At 44.9% G+C, this 20,356-nt stretch overlaps 1 protein-coding gene across 1 annotated transcript; it reads left to right on the top strand.

The window, feature by feature from the left end:
• Nucleotides 1-1,468: 1,468 nt before the first annotated feature.
• REG4 (regenerating family member 4) lies at nt 1,469-15,033 on the top strand. The gene is made up of 6 exons (XM_033094157.1): nt 1,469-1,608; nt 3,910-4,083; nt 6,849-6,946; nt 9,409-9,546; nt 11,084-11,189; nt 14,857-15,033. The coding sequence occupies exons 2-6, from the start codon at nt 4,017-4,019 to the stop codon at nt 14,922-14,924; spliced, it is 477 nt and encodes a 158-aa protein (XP_032950048.1). The 5' UTR covers nt 1,469-1,608; nt 3,910-4,016; the 3' UTR covers nt 14,925-15,033.
• The last annotated feature ends 5,323 nt before the right edge of the window (nt 15,034-20,356 follow it).

Below are 20,356 nucleotides of genomic sequence, written 5' to 3'. Positions count from 1 at the left end.
TCTGGTTCTTTTAGCACTAAAGTGTCCTGAGCATAATGTTATTGAGATGATCCCGGACCGGAAATAGCTTGAAGATTTATTAGCCAGATAGCAGAGAACAGAATTTCAATGCAAGCACACAGTAGGTAAGCACAAGGAAAGGTGTCTCTGCTGGCAGGGAGCACAATAAGAAAAACCTTCCAAAAGGAACCTGAGACCCAAACCGAACTAAGCCATTGAAAGCTCCTGCAATCAAATATATGGTGACGGAAGGAGAGCTGACTCTGGATGGTGAACACACAGTGTGATTTATAGATGATGAATTACAGAATTGTTCACGTGAAACCTCTTTCATGTTACTAGCCATCATCACCCCCATAAAGTTTAACTAAAAAGGAAAAAAGAAAAAGAAAACTCCTGCAGAGCAGGGCAGGAAACAGATGGGTCATTTTTTACTTTGTCTTACCTCTGATTCCCTTCTCCACTGCACCCACACCCACACATCCCCCCACACACACATTCTTGCACTTGATAGCATTCAACACTACTGAGTTTACTGATTAAAAGGTGAATTAACGTGACCAAAGAACGAAAGTGAAGAGAATTGCTGGAAGAACAATGACGCGATAAAAGACAGGGAAGCATGACCTTGCATGGTGTGTGGATGAAGCCTGCACTTGCGTGGATGAGATATCAGGAATCTTGCTGCCCTTTCCAAATAAGCTATTTCTTACTAACACTGGGATTCAGCAAACAAGAGCTAGATTTAGAGTCACACGGCCTGGAATCCATGTCCTGCTCCACCGCTGACCGTCACTGGAAACCTGGGCAGGCTTTCTTGGGTGTGAAATGGGGATACAAGTCCTGCGTGGCTCCCACGGATTCCGTTAGAACCTCATTTGAAGATTTAGGTGAAAATACTTTACTAAATATTCTATCAGTGTGAGCTATTTTTGGTATAACTGCCCTGTGTTAGGACAAGACTTCCTTGCCTGTGTTTCAAGAACAAGGAGAAGGAACTCAGATATGAGAGGAGCCAGGTGGTACATGGAGCGTGGGGTGAGGCTGGTGCTTTAGAGAAAAAGTCTGTACGACCTTTTCAAGGTCATCACATGGGGACATAACCTGTGTCCAGTCCCCGAACACCGCAAATCCTTTCTGCCAGGACAGAAACATGTGACTCTCCAGAGTCGAAGTGGGGCATCTTTATAGAAAGGAAGGAGAAATAAAGGAAATCAACCCCACAAAGGGATCAAAAAAGAGACAAAAGAAAAAGTAAATAAGGGCAGAGGAAGATGGGCCTCTAAGAGATTACAGGCTATGCATTGCTGGTGTTGATAACATGGGACGTACAGAAAAGACTGTGTTTGCAAATAGGGAGAGGTTTTCCTCCTGCTTATTTAAAACGCAATTTAGATCCGTTCTCAAGCCGTCTCTCCTATGGTTCACTTTAACGGTAGATAAGACTTTTATGGATGGATGATTATTTTTAAACAAAATGATTGCTCTATGATTAAAACAAACGTCATATAATTCTGGGGGGAAGAAGGTATAAGAACTCCAGAAACTGCCTGGGCTGCCTCTGGATGCTGAAGAAAGCAGGGTCCTGAGAACTCGAATGCCGACCAGGTAATCCTCCATGCAACTGAGGGCAGAGCGCTTTCTTTGAATATCTATTTTCCTCTGCCAGCTATTCACTGGGCCAGAAAGGACAAGTTACGGCTCTGATGATGTTAGTCATGCTTTTGTTTTTATTTGAATGACTTGTTTTCTTTTTTCCCCACCCGGTTATAAACAGCATTGGCTTCAGTGTCACACAGTGTTGGGTTAAATCATGGCTCTGCAATCTAGCAGCTGTGAAACTTTGGGAAAGTCACTTAATGTTAAAGAACTTCAGTGTCTTCCTGTGTGAAGTAAGTTAACGAGAACTGCCTGCGCTGTGTGGCCTCGTTATGACAATTAAATTAGATGAGATGTGAGCATTCAGTGACTGTCAGCTTGTGAAGATTCATTTTATAGATGACTCGAAGATACGGTACCTCTCTTCTCCCAGACACTCGGCTTGACAAAGAAGTTCTTACCATTTGTGTTTAAAGGGGGGGTTTCAGGACGTTGAAAATACCTCTGTCACTTTTGGAAGGGAAGTTTGTCAGAGGAGTGCAGGGTTACCGCAATGATTTGAAAAAGGGGAGGTCACCACAGCGCCACACATTTCACCCTTTCGTTTTCCTCTTTATTAACCCTGTGTAAGAGAGACCATGTGGACCCTAATATGAAGCTAAGCTTCAGATTTTCCAGGAAAGTCTCTATCTTAAATATTATGTTCCATCATTCCCCTTGAACAATCTATTATTTGGGAGTTAGAACATGTATCCTGATTTTGGGATCATAAAGCATGTTTAAATGAGAATTTAATGAACTGCCCATCTTAATAATTACTTAGGGAAAAACCTTAGACCTAATCCCATGTTTACACTAAAATAAATGTCAGATGGATGAAAATAGAAGAGAATATCAGTGGATATTTTAATCTTATATGGGTGATGATGGCCAGTTTTTCTGATATAAATTCCAAAAGTTATAAAGGAGAAGATAAATATGACAATTTTTCAAATTTTGAGTATGGCATAAAAACCATAAACAAGAGAAATACAACCTAGGAAATATATATAAAAGGCAATGAATATACAACAAAAGGCCTCACAGATTCCAGAGGAAAAAAAGATAGAAAAATGTGCAAAGCTGTAAACCAAAACTCCACAAAAGAAAACTTAAAAGCTAATCGTTACATAAAAAGATGCTCAACTTCATTAGTATTTTTTAAATGCGAACAAAAACAATGAGGTTTTTCTTTATACCAAAATTAGCAAGAAAAACAATTGACAGATTAGGTGTTTGTCGAGGTTTGGGGAGACCAGCACTCTCCTGTGCACTGTCAGTGGAGTGTGCAGGCCGGTCCACGTGGAGGGTGTTTTAGCCAATGTATCCTTGTGACAATATGCAGGTTCTGTGAAGTCGTAGCCCTGTGTATGTGAATTTTTACTAAAGAGAGAATCAAAACTGCATAAAAGTTATGTCAGTGGAAGAGGGTTCATGACAATCAATCCACTTCTGAGAAACAAAACCAGATTACAGAACTATGTGGCTCCATTTGTGTAAAGAGAGAGAGAGAGAAAGAGAGAGAGAGAGAGAGGGAGGGAGAGAGGGAGGGAGGAAGAGAGGGAGGGAGGGAGATTTCTATAAGCTACTCGCTAAATTGTTTATCTCTGGGAGATGGGATTTACTTCCTGTTTTCTAGGTTTTCATTGATCATTTAATCATTCATGTACTGTTTGGTGATGGGAAAAGATAACAAAGTTATAAGTTATTTTCTTTTTAAAAAATGTGGTTTCACCTAAGTGTAAAGGAAAGAAGGTTGAGCCCAAGTCAGAAACTCGGGTTGTAGCTGTGTGACAAGGAACGAATGACTTCAGACCCATCAACCGCAGGCTTTCTCGTCTGTAAAATTGGGTATTGGACCATATAGTCACTTTTAAATCTAACATCAAAAAATTCACTGTTGGGACTGGTTTGATTTCATTGACTTGGCAGTAGGAAGCCCATTACGCCTCATCTATGAGAAAGCTTGCCTTGGCCGTCCTCTGCTGGCTCTCCTGAGAACAGCAGGGGCAGGCTCCCCACAAGACACCAAATGCCTCCATTCAGACTTTTAAACTATTCAGCCCAGTACAGTTAGGTCCCTGGCACTGGCTCAGACCTTGCAGATGACAACAAAACCTCATAAATTAAAATTTCCTAATTTCTACAATTGATCTTGATATTCCCTTTATTGTATAATCTGGGTTTCGCCAGAAAAAGTTGTTTTTTTCCTCCATGTGTGATTTGGCATCTGAATTCCTGGATCCACCTCACCCGTGCAAATGTGTTTAGATTGCAGATCTAGGTGAATCCAGGAGCTTCAAGGAAAAACTGACAAGGGCTCTGAGATCCTTTTAGTCACGGTCTCCAAAGCACGTCTGTCCCTGGAGAAGAGAACGATGGCTTCTAGAAGCGTGCCGCTGCTCCTACTGTTAAGCTGTATAGTCAGCACTGATGTCCTGGGTGGTGAGTACCTGTCACTCAGCTGGAACTGAGCCCACAGCCAGTGTTCATGCGGCTCCCATGGCATAGCCAGATTCATTTGCCACCCCCCCCACCCGCCCCCCGCTCCCCCCAAAAATATTTAGGCACTTCAGAAAATAGATGTTAAAGGCAGGAATAAAAGGCAATGTGATGTGGTTAAAAAAAAAAAAGCGCAAGGAATTCAGACTCAAACAAACTCCAACCTTGTATGATTGTGAGCCAGAGTTAAAGCATCAACTACTTGTAGATTATAATAATTATTTTGCAAGTGTATGATGAAAGGTCGAGGGGAGGTATTTAAAGCACCTGACACCTAGAACGCCCCAATGTTTATGCATCGTTTTCCTGTTGGAACCTATCAGGAATTCAAGTTTGCAAGAGACTGACAACCTCGTTGGAGGGATGGCTTCTCCCCACGTACAGACCCAGCAGCCAGTATAAAGTAACATGTCGAGAAAGTGGGAAGCAGTGCCCTAGAATCTACCAGTAGAGAAAGCAGGGGAAGCAAATTGCATGAGTGAGCTAAGAATAAGTATCATCGAATATCCGAAATGGAAGGAAGTAAAATCTGGGCTCATCTGCTGTGACTCCTTTGTTCTATGTATGAGGAAAATGAGGCCCCAAGAAGGGTAGGGACTTGCCCAAGGTCACTCAGCAAGGTTAAGTGATGCTCTGGCTCCTGGTCCTGGGTGCCATTCAATGGCCTCGCTGGGCGTTGTATGTGGTGGAGTGAGCAGAGAAGTCATGCCTGAGTGGCACTTGTGTTGAGAAGAGGGCCTCTTGAGGGCATCCAATGCCCTGTGTCACCTGGCACTTCTCCCAGTGGAAAATACGTTGGCCAAGGGGAGGAGAGACTGGAAGGAAATACAAAGAGAAACAGGGTTCTTTGAGCATCGTGTTGATAGCTGCGGCTACCAACGGCTACCAAATCTGCTTCAGCCACCAGTTGTCTCAACCGTCTATGGCAGCTCAGGACCTGGGGAACTCAGCCCTCCATTCTGAACCAGGCTAGTGTGTGAGCAGCTCTGAAAGGCTGCCCCCCTCCCCGGTCCCTCCCACGGAGCCACTTTCCGTGGCTGTTTCTAACCAGCTGATCAGGTAGTTTATTGTTGCTCTGATTCTGACTTCTCTAAGGGGGCTTGAAATTTGCCCTAACTATATCCTGGGAAGTGAGAAACAGGCCACCCAGCTCTGGGATTAAACCAAAGCTCCCTTGTTTCTCTCCTGGAGGAGGTAAAGCCAGAACAGTCACCCCGGTCTTTCCATCAGTTTTCCACAAATCTTCCTCCCAGCTGCAGAGAGACTTTCTACTTATTCTTACTGTCTCAGGGGAACCTCTCTCACGACACAGCCTATATATTCTTTGCACTGTGGCTTATGGAAAAAGTTCAATCTTACACCTAAGGGAAGTACGGGGAACTGAGAAAGGAGTTTTCTCTCTCGTCTGGTGATCAAGATTATTGCCCTTATTGCCCCAGCAGCGATTTCTTTGTGCTGGCCCGTAGCTGCCCTTCAGCTGAAGCAATCACATGCGGGATGACAAAGAGCAACATGATTCATGGATGATAAAATGCTCCATCCAGTGACTATTTTCTAAAATACTACACCGGTTACAGTGATAACATTATTGTTTTAATCGCGGTAATTTATTAAGTAGCTACTAACTATTAAACAATCACTACATACTGGCTCTATGCTAATCACTGTTCAGACATCATCCCATTTAGGCCTCCAAGAATCCAGTGAGGAAGACATCTATTGGCAGCCCATTGTGCAAACAAGACAACTAATGCTAACAGAGGTGAAACAATGGGGCTATGCATCTCTGTCTCTCAGGAGGGTTCTGGTCGTCAGACAGGCAATCGGAACGACTCTGGTGGTGCGGCCCATTTGCCAGTCACCCAGCAGCAAGAGCCCGCCCCTCTCTGATGACGGCTTCCTTGGCCTCTAAGCCCTTCCCTTTCCTTCCCTTCTGACTGTGCTTGCCTGGCAGATAATTGAGGCAAACCCGTGCTTGCTCTTTCTGTGCATATGTCTTGCACATTCCTGCCTCCATTCCTCTACTCACCCACTCCTTTTGCTTAAAGGGTTCCCCTCCCTTGGCTACTGACTCACCTATTCTCAAGTTCCAGCCGAGTTGCCGTCGAACCTGTCCTGTGTCTTCCTGGCCCAAAATGCCACTCCCTCCTTGTCATGCCTAATGCCACCAGTGTCTGCCCCTCGGCCACTCTTGCGATGGCCTGAGTTAAGCCTGCTTGACCTCACTACCAGGGTAGGGGTTCTGCCGGTTACTGAGTATGTCTACTTAGCTATGCGCTCAGTAACTGGGGAAATAGCTGCAGGATGGGTGTAGGGACCCTCTGGGTCCACTGGGAGATGGACCTGAGCTAAAACTCCGTTGATCGCCTGACCTCCGTAAGCCCCTGCTCTGACTGGTGGACTCTAGTGACATTTTGGGTCTCCTGGAGTTAGTATCAGTTCAGAGCCAGTGCCCAGGAATCCTCAAAAGGTCTGAATATTTCCTTTCCCCCAATGTACAGTTACCTCAGTAAAAGGCCATAGTTCCTTTTGGAGAAGGCTGGGAGAAAGATGAACAGCATAACTTTTTTTTGGCAGTGTGCCGGGGTCCATCTGAAGGGCACCCAGCATGCTTTGCATTCAAGGGGTTCTAGGTCCATAAACTGGCTCCAGTCAGAATTGATTGTTTTCGCCATCATCACTTGTCATCGTCTTTCATTTATGTGCAGTCATCCTCATGAGGCCCAGCTGTGCTACTGGATGGTTTTATTACAAGTCCAATTGCTATGGATACTTCCGGAAGCTGAGGAACTGGTCAGATGCTGAGGTAAGACATCTGGCCGATCGTTGCACTGCCTTCTCTAAAGCAAGGGGTCACCCAGAGCTTCAGGACACGCTTGACTCAGAATCAACAGTCCTTCCTTGGCACTCTGAGAAGTCCCCTGGCTGGTGAAAGGGAGCGAAAAGGGTTGTGTGTGTTCAGCTCATTCAATTTTGTGAGCACCGATGCTGATTTGTGAGCAATTTTGGGGCACGTGCTCTAGGCCCAGACCTTCGATGGGCTGCAAAGATGTAAACGTGAACAAGAAAAGCCCCTACTCTCCAGGAGTTCACTGTCAGTGAGAAAGACAGGAACACATATATCAAAGGAGGAGGAGAAGATGAGGAACTTGCAAAAAGAATAATTGAATTGCAGTACGAGATTTACCAGAAAGAGAACCAGTGTGTAGACAGGCCTGGAGCACCGGCCGCAGAGCCACCTGCTGGAAAGTGAAGAAGTCCAAACAAACGGGAGGCTTTATTGTCTCTACACCCAACAAATGTATCGGTTCTATTTCACTGAGGCTTTGTCTGAGAGATACCCAAATAGCCGGTCAAAATAAGTTTCCTCAGAGGAGCCTGGGGAGTCAGTGCTGCTATCTCTCTGAGCTGTGGTTGTTTAACTGAAGTGACTGTGGAGGAACCACGGCGGGAGGGGGGGGGCAACGGGGTGAGACTGGGGCCCAAAATGGCCTCAGAAGCCCTGACCAGGAACAATTCAGTGATGATGGGGGACCTCCCCCAGGACAGCTACTGAGGATACAAAAGCCATCTCTGGCCTTACAAAGTGCAGAATTAATGCACGATTGTGGCACTTAAACAGAAAATTCCAGTGCAGTGTGAGCATAAGTGACTTCTCCAAGATTATACCGTGAGTAACTAGCAGAGCAAACCCAGGGAAGTCGGCCCTCATGTAACACTTTCTTGAGCTGATGTGAATGACAGTCTCTAGAAAAGGGCTAAACAAAGTCAGGGTTCCCCAGACTCTGTCCACTGAAAGAAAAAGAAGTCACGGGGAGCAATGGACTTTCTCCTCAGTTCTTGGGAAGCAACTTGAAGAAGTCTTGGAAAGACATTTGAAGGCCTGTCCCCAGAGACTCCAACACTGATTCTCACAAGACGAAGAGGAAGCTCTTGGGGCCGTGGAGGGCTATAGATCAGAGCTTCAATCACGACTCTGCCAGACATATCTCGCTTTCACAGTTTTCTTGCTGTAAAATGGGGATAACGCTGTTATCTCAAGGGGTTGTCAGGAGAATTTATCAAAATACTCGTAACTTGCCAAAAGCATGTGGTAGACACTCAATTCAGCTTGCCCAGGCAAAAACGGTCCACAGGATTGATACCAAGCCCGGGCAGAGTTAGCCACTCCAGAACCAGACAGCAGAGAAGGTAATGGGAAAGGACCTGACAAGCCGACACCACGGCTGCGGCTGCGCCGTGACTCCTGGCTAATACTGATGGCCAGTCTTAGTTCTCGAGACTCCTGGAAGCCCATGGAAGGGACACTCAGAATGACAGGTAGATCCGGTCTTGGACTTGAGGTGGAGGTCTGAGTTCTTTTCTAGCTTCGTCATGAACCCAGAGGGAAAAATATCCCTTCAACACACTCCAAGACTGTTTCCTCTCCTGTCCCAGGAATTTTCTGTGACTGGTACACTCACTAATTGTTAACTGGTAATCTGGTTTCCATGCCTCACAAATTTGAAAGTCAAATGAAATTCCGGGTACAAAAGCATTTGGGGATTGTAACGTGTATGGCAAGCGTGAGGACTAATTAGCATTGAACAGTAACCACATCTAATCCCAAGCAGGAGCCTGAAGGCAAGCGCATTGGAATACAACCACAGCCAAACCATGTTTTTATTCAAGTCAAGGTTTATCACGTAGGCAGATCCTGTAACATAAGCTCAGAAGAACGTAAAATAAAGTATGTATCTCTATTATCTATCTATTAAATGTGTATATATAAAATGTTTGCCTTGTTTAATCAGGCAGCTAAGTTTCAGGTTAGAGAATGGCACATTTTATGATCAGCAGTTCCTTAGATTTATTTGAAATGCAGCATGATAACACGTAATTATAACAATTACGTCCTCCTAATCACTCTCCATGTAATTCTGTATCAACTTCCAGTAATGATTTTCTCCATTTAGAGATAAGGCAACTGCGCCTCAGAGAGGTGAAGTGACTTGTTAAGGTCACATATACTAATAAGAGGCAAGAGCAGGACCCTACAATATGTGCCCTTGCCTGGAACTGCCTCTTCCTGTGAGAACGGTGACACTTGTGGCACTTGTGTTTTCTCCCGTGGTGACAGGAAGGCTTCTATGGGGTTTGGATCACAACTTCTGGAGGGGATGAGGGCTGTGTGACTCCATGCTGCTTGGCACCCTAGGGTGCTGAGGTGAGGGCTATGCTTTTAAATCTCAAGATGTCATTGACATGACTTCCCCCCCCCGCCCACAGCTCGAGTGTCAGTCCTTTGGAAACGGAGCCCACCTGGCGTCTGTCTTGAATTTAAAGGAAGCCAACATCATAGCAGAGTACATAGGTGGCTACCAAAGAACCCTGCCTGTATGGATCGGCCTGCACGACCCACAGAAGGTAACCTCAGACTTGGCCCGCAAATGCCCCCTTGGGAAAGCCAGAGAGAGAGCCCCTCTCTGGGATATGACCTCCAGGCCTCCCGACAAGGGGCACACATAACTGGTCTTCAGTCACGTGCCTCCTGCTGACAGGGGACAAGGCCTCAAAGTCAGGGTCCCAGTTCTGGCTCTCAGTAGAAAATATGATTTCCATGGCATCATTTTACAAACCTTCTATCTAATGAAACACTTCCCAAACCTTAGGACACGAAATTGCCAGCTTTTCAGAGCCTTCCAGAAAAAAAAAGTTTGTGTTAAGTACGTATGATTCTATATATATATATATAGAAACGTTCACAGAGAGAGACAGACCTGTTGTGAGACCCAGCTTAATTAAATCCCTGTTAGATCTGGACTTAAAGTTTCAGCTACGCTTTTTCCTGGATGCTATTATATTTTTAACGTTATCCTTAGCTTTTTTTACTGGATCCTCATTTTACTCTTCATTAAAACCCCCCTGTGGCGAACGGCATATGAGGTCTTTGGGCTTGTCACTGAGGTCCCTGTGGGATCTGCAGTTTACACATTCTTTGTGGGGCTTCTATAGTTACCCCAAGCAAACAAGGAGCGCACAGAGAGAACACTCCGATTTTCTGTTTCTTGGTAAAACATGCCCATAGATGTTGTGTTTCTTTTAAAATTAATTTTACATTTTTATATATTCATACTGCTATCAGTCAGGACTCCCTCATTTAGAGATTTAGAGATAAAATAAATATTTACATCTATTTCTACCAGATAGTTTTTGTAATTTAATTTTTTTACACTTATGACTGAGGAAAAAGTAAATGGCGGATAAATGTTCTCAAAAATGTGCACTGTCTCTAGTTATCAAAGAAATGCAAATGAAAATAACATCTAACTTGATTTGTCGTCTTATCAAACTTTTGCTCTGTGTTCGTAGTAAATAGTATTTTGCGGGATATGGGGCAATTGCCCAGTAGGTGGGGATGTAAATTCCTCCAGCTGAATTGTTTTGGAGAGCAGTGTGGCAAGGCATATCAATACCCTCAAAATATCCATGCCCTTTGTCCACCGGTATCCTCAGAAAATAATTTTAAGCACAGAAGCAGCTTTATGAACGAAGCTGTTCGTAGCAGTATCCTGTGTCATCATTGTCACCTGGAAACAACATAAAAGTTCATTAACAGGATGAACTTACTAAGTGGTATATCCCTTACCGTTAAAAAATGTTTAGAAAGCAAGTTACAAAGCTGCATATGTATTTTAAAGAGCCCCGCCTTTTTAGCACATACAACTATTGTGGTTGACAAAAATGTTTACACCGGAAGTAAATATGCTAAAATATCAGTAATGTTTTCCTCTTAGTGGTCAAATGAAGTGACTTTTCTGTTTTCCCTTCTTTACACATTTTTGCGCTTTCCCAATTTTTACAATGAAAACTGCGTTTTAAAGGGGCCTGAGGGGTCCCCCGGGGGTTGGGAGCCGGTGGGGAGGCTGATCCGTACATGTTTTCCACCTCCTGTCATCCGCAGAGGCAGCAGTGGCGGTGGATCGACGGGGCCACGTATTTATACAGAACCTGGTCTGGCAAGTCCGTGGGTGGGAACAAGCACTGTGCTGAGATGAGCGCCTACAACAGTAAGTTCAAAAGGCAATGCCCGCCCCCAAGTGGCATCTCTGTCTCTTATCCATTAAGAGCAAAAATGAACATCGCTCCCTCTCCCTCCATTTCACACAAGCAACTCTTGTTTTCTACAGGGCAGTGGCCTTTGTCACAAACGTGCACCAAACTTCCGTCCTTGGTGACCATTTACAATCTGCATTATCAACGTACCAGCTGTTCGGTTTTTTACATAATATTTTCTTTAAATCCAATCACCTTTTTCTTAAATATATTTATTTTTAAATCCTAGTATATGCCATGAGGGGGGAATATGTCACATTTTGGGAAGCCCAGAACACAGGGAGCACGTGTGACTCCTTTCCTACTCCTTTACAATCAGGCTCCCCCACACGTGACCCTGGAAAGCTCACTTTTGCCCTATTCCTCCCTCCCGTTTGTTTCCCTGAGTTTCATCCCCAGAACCCAGCGCCCAGGACTTCAGCTGCAGGCGGCACAGTTAAGCATCCTCATTTCTCTTGCCTGCTTTCATTCTTTGCTTTTTATGCCAATAAGTTAGAGTTTTCAACCTTGGTGCTAATGACATTGGGGCTGGTAATTCCTTGTTACGGGGGGTTCCCTGTAATAGTCTCTAATCAGCAGATACCAGGAGCACCCCCTTCCACACAGGTTGGTACAACCAAAAATGTCTCCGGAAATTGCTAAATGTCCGCTGGGGGAGAGGGAGTGTGGAAAATCACTCCCATTTGAGAACAACAGCTAGTAAGTGATATGTAAGATTTCAATTGTAAAACAGGAAAACAGAACATTAAAGATGAAAAGGCTACTCGGTACCAAAGAGACTATCACAGTGGGTTTAGAAGATCATCATAGCAGCACCAGGACTCCCTCCCAGACAAGCAGTGAGCCTGGGCTGAGGACCCCAGTACTGGGGCTCAGGTGCAAAAGGACATGGCACAGGGCTTACTGTTGTCTGAGGAATACAGTTTATATGCACACATGAAAGAGTGAGAAAAGGTTCTAACAGCAAAGGATGAATGGGGGACACGAGGAGACAAACTCTGAGGCCAGGTCCAGAAAGACCCTCAGAGATAACAGCATCTTATCACAGACGAAGGAAGGACTTTTCACAGACTCACAGAGACCACAACTGCTGCTGTTAAAAGCGTCAGTCAGCTCAGATGAAGGAAACACAATGAAGACAATAGGTAGAAGCTACCAAAATGGGGGTTTCTGTCCAAAGTAAGGACAAAACTTTTGAGCGATGAGCAGTATCCAGAAATAGAATGTGCTCCCCCAGAAAGTAGTGAGAAACCGATCGCCGGCGTTAACCAAGCAAAAGTGGACATTGTAGTTGCAGCACTCAAAATGTTTGAAGAGAGGCTCAATGGCACATGAAACTCGAGTGAGGAACGTTTGTAACATATGAATTCCAGGGATCGCAGAGGACTTACAGTACAGAATCTCTCGGGCTGGAGGCCCGACCAGCTTGGGGGGAAAGCAGTGGACCAGCAGTTTCCAAAGCCCCTCCTGTGATTCTGAGATTTCAACTGGACAAAGTTCTCCAACAAAAATCTTTCCCCTGTCCGTCCACAGTCACGTCCGCAAAGTGCCTGTGTGGGAACCAGAAGCCTAATGTGCCCCTGAGAAGACCAGGTCTTTTGGACTCTCTTCCTTTCCAGGTTCACTCAACCCAGGTCTGAGCTATCAGAATACAGGCTCTCCAGACAGAAAAGCACAGGGAATGAAACAAGGAGTAGAGAGAAACTGGTGGAAGGTTGGATTTCAAAGGACCTTCCCCTCAGCCCCATCAATGTCATTTTGTATTTGTATAACAGAGTGAGCCCCACCAACTCAGGGACTAACTTGTTTCTTTAAGACTCAAACGTATAGTATTAATATCTCAACACACAGCGACACACACACACACACATCCTGTGTGCGTGAAGGTCTGTGTGACTGGACTTGTTCCTTTTTTATCTCTTTAAAAAGAACCTAAAAGGGCATTTTATTCTGTTCCGCCTTCCCTCACTCTTTCAGAGTCTTCTTTTATATCCCAACGTAACTCTTTTGTGACTCTGGAAAATTGCCTTTCACCATACTTCCGGACTTATCCACTGGTTCACTTTGAGACACTTAATCATGACCACTAGGATTCTACAATTTTAAAATGAATTTCATATTCCACGTCCTTTGGGTCAAGACCATGGGCTCTGAATGCCTGGGGTGAGGTTCCAACTCCTTCGCTTAGCTGGGCGGTGACTTTGAGTAGATTTCCTCCCTCTGTGCCTCAGATGCCTCTCTACAAAAGGGGAGAATTAATGGTCCTGATCAGTTCAGTATATGTGAAGTGCTTGTCAGGTGTAGGCTCACTCGTGGCTCTCGTGGCCTTGAGGTTGGAAGCAGGAGAGTGAAGCAGACATCTCCCTAGGTTAGTGACCAGGACTGGGTGTGCCGGCTGTGTGTTCTCCTCGGTGGTTTGAAGCCTCGTGCCATGTTCTCTTTACCCCACACCGCGACAGTTCCCAGAAAGCTTGTAGTCTCCAATTTGTTTACACTCAGTGGCCCTAGCTCTGAGCCCCATGGACACAAGCAGGGACGGGACCCATTCCCCTACACTTCCTGGGATCTAGGAGCCGGAGGGGGCGTGCCTCACCCCCTTTTCCTGTTGTGCCATCGTGTCCTGTCTCGCCAGGCCCTTGTCCACCCACCCAACCCACACTGGCATCAGAACCAGATCTGTAGGTCAGCCCAGGCAGACAGCTAATGCCTTGTCACTGCGACAGAAACCCCAGGATGACAAAGGAGTCTGTAGAGCTTGGTTTCTGGAACGCATATAGTTGGACATCTCTAAAAGACTTCAGTCCTTCAAAAGTCCTTCTTGCTCTCAGTCCTTCTTTGTAAATGAATGGCCTGTGGGGACATGGCTGGCTTCAGCAGTTTCTAATTCTTTGAACTTTGAAGAGGAGCTTCTTAGAGTCTCAGCTGTAGACTTGAGGAAAGGTCAACCCCTCTGTTCCACACAACATCCTGTGTGATACACAAACGAGCACCCAGGTTTCAGGGGCTCGTGTGTGTGGAGCCCGGCCTTCCCTCAGAAGCAGCGCTGGCGGGGAGCTTCTGCATTTGTGTGTGACGTTTCAACCATATTTCTTCCTGTTAGCAAAGTTAGTACCTGTATGCGTCAGCGTTTTCCAGAGAAAGAGAAGTAATCGAATGTACCTATCTATAGAAAGATGGATTTATTTTAAGGAATTAGCTCATATTCGTCAGGGCGGGCAAATCTGAAAGGCACAGGGAGATGGATTTGCCTGCCAGCTTTGAGGTTGTAGTCTTGAGTCCAAGGGCAGTTTGGGGACAGAATTCTCTCCTCTTCATGGGACCTCCATCTCTACTCTTGAGATGTTCACTGATTGGATGATTACCCACATAATGGAAGGTAATCTGCGTTACTCAGAGTCTACTGATCTGAATGCTAGTGACATCTGAAAAAAAATACCTTCACATCAGCCCTCAAACTGGTGTGTGACCAAACCCCCAGACACCACATCCGAGCCAAGTCCACACATAAGATTAACCATCACTGCACCTTCTCCATGGTTCCGAGCACAACACCCAGAAAATGCGGGCAAGCTCAATAGAGAAGGACTAGATGGACTTAAATGTCTGTTTCTTTTGTTACAGATTTTTTAACTTGGAACAGCAACGAATGTAACAAGCGCCAACACTTCCTGTGCAAGTACCGGCCGTAGTGAGAGAACGGACATTCTGCCAGCCCGGGCACAAGCCCCTTTCCACTTCCTGCTCTGCTGTGCCAGCTACCTCTGATCACTGTCTCAGAAAGTAAACAGAGTAACTCAGGCTGATGAGCTTCTTAACTGTACTGACGTTGCTCGGCTGAGAGGCGGACACCTCCACATCAGTATGACAGGGGCTTCTGGCTCTGAATGTTCACCCACAATCCCTTTCCACGGGTCCCTTCTCTCCATCTCCCCACCTCCATCTGTGTGGCAGACGAGGAGTGTGCTTCCCCCGCCCCCACGATGAAAGACCGGGGTCTTTGTCCTTCAGAGATAAAGGTTTGCAGGCGGGAGGAAGAAACTCAGGAATGAGCCTCTAGCCCCTTCCGCTGCTGCACCCCTCTGCCCTCTCTCTGTTGCCCACATCCTGCTCCTCAGCCACCCGCTTACTTTTCCTCTTGTCATGGGGAACGTTTACAGTAGAGTCTCCACTAGGCTGACGTGGGCTACAAATTCCGGGGCCGTCTTTTAACAGACGGTTGTCTGCAGAGAAAGTTGCTCTGTTCCAGTTCAGTAGTGAAGGGAGGAAAAGGTGAGATAAGATTCAGAAAAGCCACCCGAGTGTTTCTTCATCTCCTTCCTCCCAATCTGTGCCTCCTACCTGCTCAGAATAGCTCCTCCCCAGCTGCAGCCCTGATTTGAATAGAGGAGAGATGGAGGTGACGTGCCTGCCCAACCTCTGAGCAGGGGAGACTGGCTGGGGGGTTACTTAATTGTGCAGCCTGCAGCTTATGAGGGGAGATGAGGTGGTCTCCCTGCCACCAGCCACCCCGGGGGCCTTGCTCTGGTCTCTGCCTGGGAAGTCTGATGCCTGGTTTCTCCAGCACTGGGGAGGTCATTTTGCCCTCGTGCAGGCGAATGACTCCTCTTGTTGGCAGTGGAAGAAGAAACAATACAGACTTGTCAATCACAAGAGGGTGGCTTTGGTACAATCACGTTTGCATTTCTTAAAGGGAAACACCACCAGAGAAGGGAGGACATGTGGCAGGGCCACGTGTGGAACTTGCTTCACCCATGTTGCACTGCCAACCAGTCAACACACAGAGTTTACACCCTAAAACCTGAGAAGGTTCCCCATCACCTCAGCTGGCTGAGACCAGCTGTCGAGTGCCGGCTGAAAGAAGGGTACCACGAAGGGAGGGAAAATAAAACAGGCAGAGCACTGGCCCTCCGCCCTCCCCCCCCCCCCCCGCTTTCTCTTTTCCTTTCCTTTCTTCTTCCTTCCTCCTATCACATCCTTGTCACTCTCTGGTTGTCAAAGAGGAAAACATCAGAAATAATGAATTCTTCCCCCCAAGCATTAAAAAGGTAGTTAACCCAAAGGAAAATCCCTTCATAGTGAGAGTTCAGACAAGATGACGGACAGATGGAGAAGGGTCATCCTTTAAAAGCACTTAGTTACTTCAGCAAAAGCAACCACAGGCTTCTAAGAGGGTTCTTTCTGGGTGGAGAAACACAAAAGTATCAAATTCCATGATGGAGATGGTCGATAAATGGAGATTGGAAGACTGATGTGAGCCAAAAATCAACCCTGTTGGATTAAGTGCCAGATTCTGTGATATTATCTGTTAGAACTAAAAGTACTGAAAGGAAACATAGATGACAATATCTCCCAAAAGGTAGAAATTCTCTGTTTTTTTCTGAGGATGGCACTTAGGAGACAGAAAAGACACCTTGACCCACCATATTCATTTATACTCTCCAGGAAACAACAAAAAACAAACAAAAAAAAAACTTCATGACAACAAAGAAGTAGAGATGAAGAAAATAAAAATACAATAAGTCACAAGGAGCAGATACACCAACACAAAAACAAAGTAAAATCTAACAGTCATTCTATAAATGTGTTAAAAAAAGATTTCAAATAGATTTAAAAACAGTTCCAACTGAAAAGCATCACCTTGAAACAGTCTCGGTGATGTGGCCGTAACCAGGCACCCTCCCTGAAATTGCTGAAGTGTCAACAGTTTGCAGCAATGCAGGCACAGTGTGAGCACATTCTCAAACAGGGACCTGCAGCTACTTGTCTTATTAGAAAGCTGGGTTGATGCTAGAGCTGCTGATTTTCATTTATGCCTATGGAACGTCAGGAATCCTTAATAATCCATTGAGGAGGCATAGCAGTCAACAAACTTTTGCTGAATGCCTGGCACGTGCTAAGAACACATTTCAGGGACTAGGCATCCATCAGTGAACAAAACAGATCAAATTCCTGGCCGTTGTAAAACATACACGTCAGCAGGGGTGAGGTGTGGAGGTAGAAAAACAATGGTAAGTAAATAAGTAAATACTGTAGTATGAGCAGGTGACAGGTGTGATGATGAAAATATAAAGCCAGGAACGGGTATAGGGCGCAGGCATCTGGCGGTACGTGTGGAATAGTTAGTGTGTTTTGGTCCCAATTGACAGCCAGACTGTCTCAAGCAAAAAAGAAAATGTATGGGTTTATGTTACTCCAGACTTGGGCTTTAGACATAACTTGACCAAGCACTCAACAGAGTCACCAGGGTAGAGCTTTTTTTTTTTACCGTTTTTGCTGGGAATAAAATTTATTATCAAGCCCCATCTAGGTGCAAGATTGGCTGCAGCAGCTCCAGGTCTCATCTTATCAGGAAAGAGATCCTCACACGAAAGCCTCCAAATTAAGCCTCATCGGCCAAGAGTCTCCCGACACAAGTTATGTACTCAGGCTTCAGCCCGTCACTGTGGCCAGGAGGATGGGATGTGATGGTTCGCTTAGCTCAGTTACATCACATGTCACCCCCCTAGAGCCCAGGGGTTCAGTCAGCCTGACGGGAAGGACAGGGCCGCTGCTGCAGGAATTAAAAAAAAGGGCACCCCTCTGGGAAGACACAGCCCCATGGACCCACAGGACCAACGCAGGCTGGGTTTCAGCCCCTACCTGCCCCCTTAGTCGTGTACTTTTGTGCAGTGCACAAACCGCACAACCCTCCTCTGTGGTCCTGCTGACACGTGTGGCCGACCATGGGTAAAGTGATTCTCTACCTGGAGGCTAAGGGCCATCCTTTGGGACACTCTGTCCTGAGGGCCCACTGGAGGACTTTAGGATCAAGTGTCTGAACTGAGACTGGAGAAGTATCTGATGCGAGAAAGAGAAAAATCAGGTAGACGTCATTTCAGAAGAGGCAGTCACTTATATTAATACAAGATTCCAGCCACAGCCTATCGCAGTTTGCTACAACGAGAGGAGCAAAGAGTTTGAAACCCAGCTGTTGTGGACCTGAGTGACTATGCCTCCAACGCGCTGTGTGACATGGAGCCTGAAGTCTCTGAGCCTTTGTTTCCTTTCTCAGGAACCTAAGGCTTAAATTAATTAAAGAGTTTGGAATGGGGCCTGCCATAAGTACTGAACAAAGGTAGCTGTTCTCTGCATGTCACACGAACTGTCATGATTACCTGCTTGATCGCTGGGACACAAACTAACATCCTCTGTGGGTGCATGGGAGGCCAGCAACACAGGAGAAAACTTGGATTCCAGAAAACTCTGTGAATGTGTCTGCCTGGTGTGCCCACGAGCACCTAGGAGGCAACACAGACAGATGCAGGAAAGTGAAGGAGGTACATAGCAAGCACGAATGCAAAAAGTCAGGACTGACTATAAGTGAAGTGTCTGTAGTCGCTGCATAAATGAGGGCAAGGAGGGTAATCTGAAGACACAGAGATTAGGCCGGACACCATTTATTTTTAGGTCACACAGAGATGACAATCATTGTGATCTTGAGTTAGACGTTCTAGAACACACAAAGCAGGAGCCATAGAAGGAAAAGTTTGATAAATCGTACTTCGAAATGTAAAACTTTTGCTCTTAAAATATGCTGTCAGAAAGCTGAAAGACATGGCACAGAATTGGAGAAAATATTTGTTCGTGCATCTGAGAAAGGGCTTGCAATTCAATAAGAAGACAACTCAATGTTTTGAAACGGGCAAAAGATGCGAACAGGCATTCCACCCAAGGAGACATACAAATGGCCGATAAGCAAAGGAATAGATAGTCAATGTCACTAGACATTAGAGCACTGCAAATTTAAACCGAATGTGGTCATCCCAGGAATGTAAGTGTGATTCAACACAAGAAAACCAATCAGTGTAATAAATCACCTTCGTAGAATGAAGGAAAAACTTCACGTGATTATCTCAAGTGGTGAAAATAAAAAAAGCAAAATCCATTTGGCAAAGTCCATTGCCCTTTTATGATAAAAAAAAAAAAAATCTCAGAAACTAGGAATAGAAAGGAACTTACTGAACATGATAACAGACATGTTTAAAAAACCTTTAGGTAACATCATACTGAAGGGCAAAAGACTAAATACTTTCTCCCAAAATCAGGCCCAAGACAAGCATGTCTGCTTTCACCACTGCTACTCAACCTTGTACTGGAAGTTCTAGCTAGAGCAGTTAGACAAGAAAAGAAATGAATCATCCAAATTGAAAAGCAAGAAGTAAATCTCTATTTACAGATGACATGATCCTATATAGAGAAAATACCGAATAAGAAAGCTGTGAGAGCTAAACAATTGAATTCAGAAAAGTTTCGGGGTACAGGATCAACATGCAAAACTCAGTTGTGTTTCTATACACCAGAAATTAACAACCCAAAAAGCAAATTAAGAAAGCTATTCCTTTTATAATAACATTTCAAAGAATAAAACACTTGGACAAATTTCACTAATGAAGTGAAATGTGTACACGAGAAACTACAAAGCATTGATGAAAGAAATTAAAGAAGGCCTAAATCATTTCATAAATTATAGAAATGTCTCGCTGCTAGGCTGTACACTGAAATTAAGGTAGTATTGAATGTCAACTGTAATTGAAAAACATAAAATATAAAAAAAAAAAGAAAGAAAGAAGGTCATCCTGTGTTCCTGGATAGGACAATTTAATATGGTTTAAGATGTCAATACTATTCAAAGCAATGTACAGATTCAACACAACCCCTATCAAAATTCCAATAGTCTTTTTTATAAATAGAAAAGCCAGTTCTCAAAATCATACATAACTGCAAGCCAAACCAATCTTGAAAAAAACAAAGTTGAAGGATTCGCACTCTCCAATTTCAAAACTTACTTCAAAGCTACAGTAATCAAAACAGTGTGGTATTGGCATAGGGACGGGCACACAAACCAATGGAATAAAGGTGACAGTCCAGAAATAAACCTACACACCTATGGCCAATTGATATTTCATAAGAGCACCAAGACCCTTTAATAAGGAAAAAATAGTTTCTTCAACAGATGGTGCTGGAATAAATGGATTTCCACATGGAAAAGAATGAAATTGGACCCCTACCTCATACCATATACAGAAATCAACTCAAAGTGTATCAATGACCTAAATATAAGAGCTAAGCCATACAACTTTTA

Source organism: Rhinolophus ferrumequinum, chromosome 22 (assembly GCF_004115265.2).
Source record: "Rhinolophus ferrumequinum isolate MPI-CBG mRhiFer1 chromosome 22, mRhiFer1_v1.p, whole genome shotgun sequence".
Classification (NCBI taxonomy): domain Eukaryota; kingdom Metazoa; phylum Chordata; class Mammalia; order Chiroptera; family Rhinolophidae; genus Rhinolophus; species Rhinolophus ferrumequinum.
This window is presented reverse-complemented; position numbering and strand designations above follow the sequence as displayed.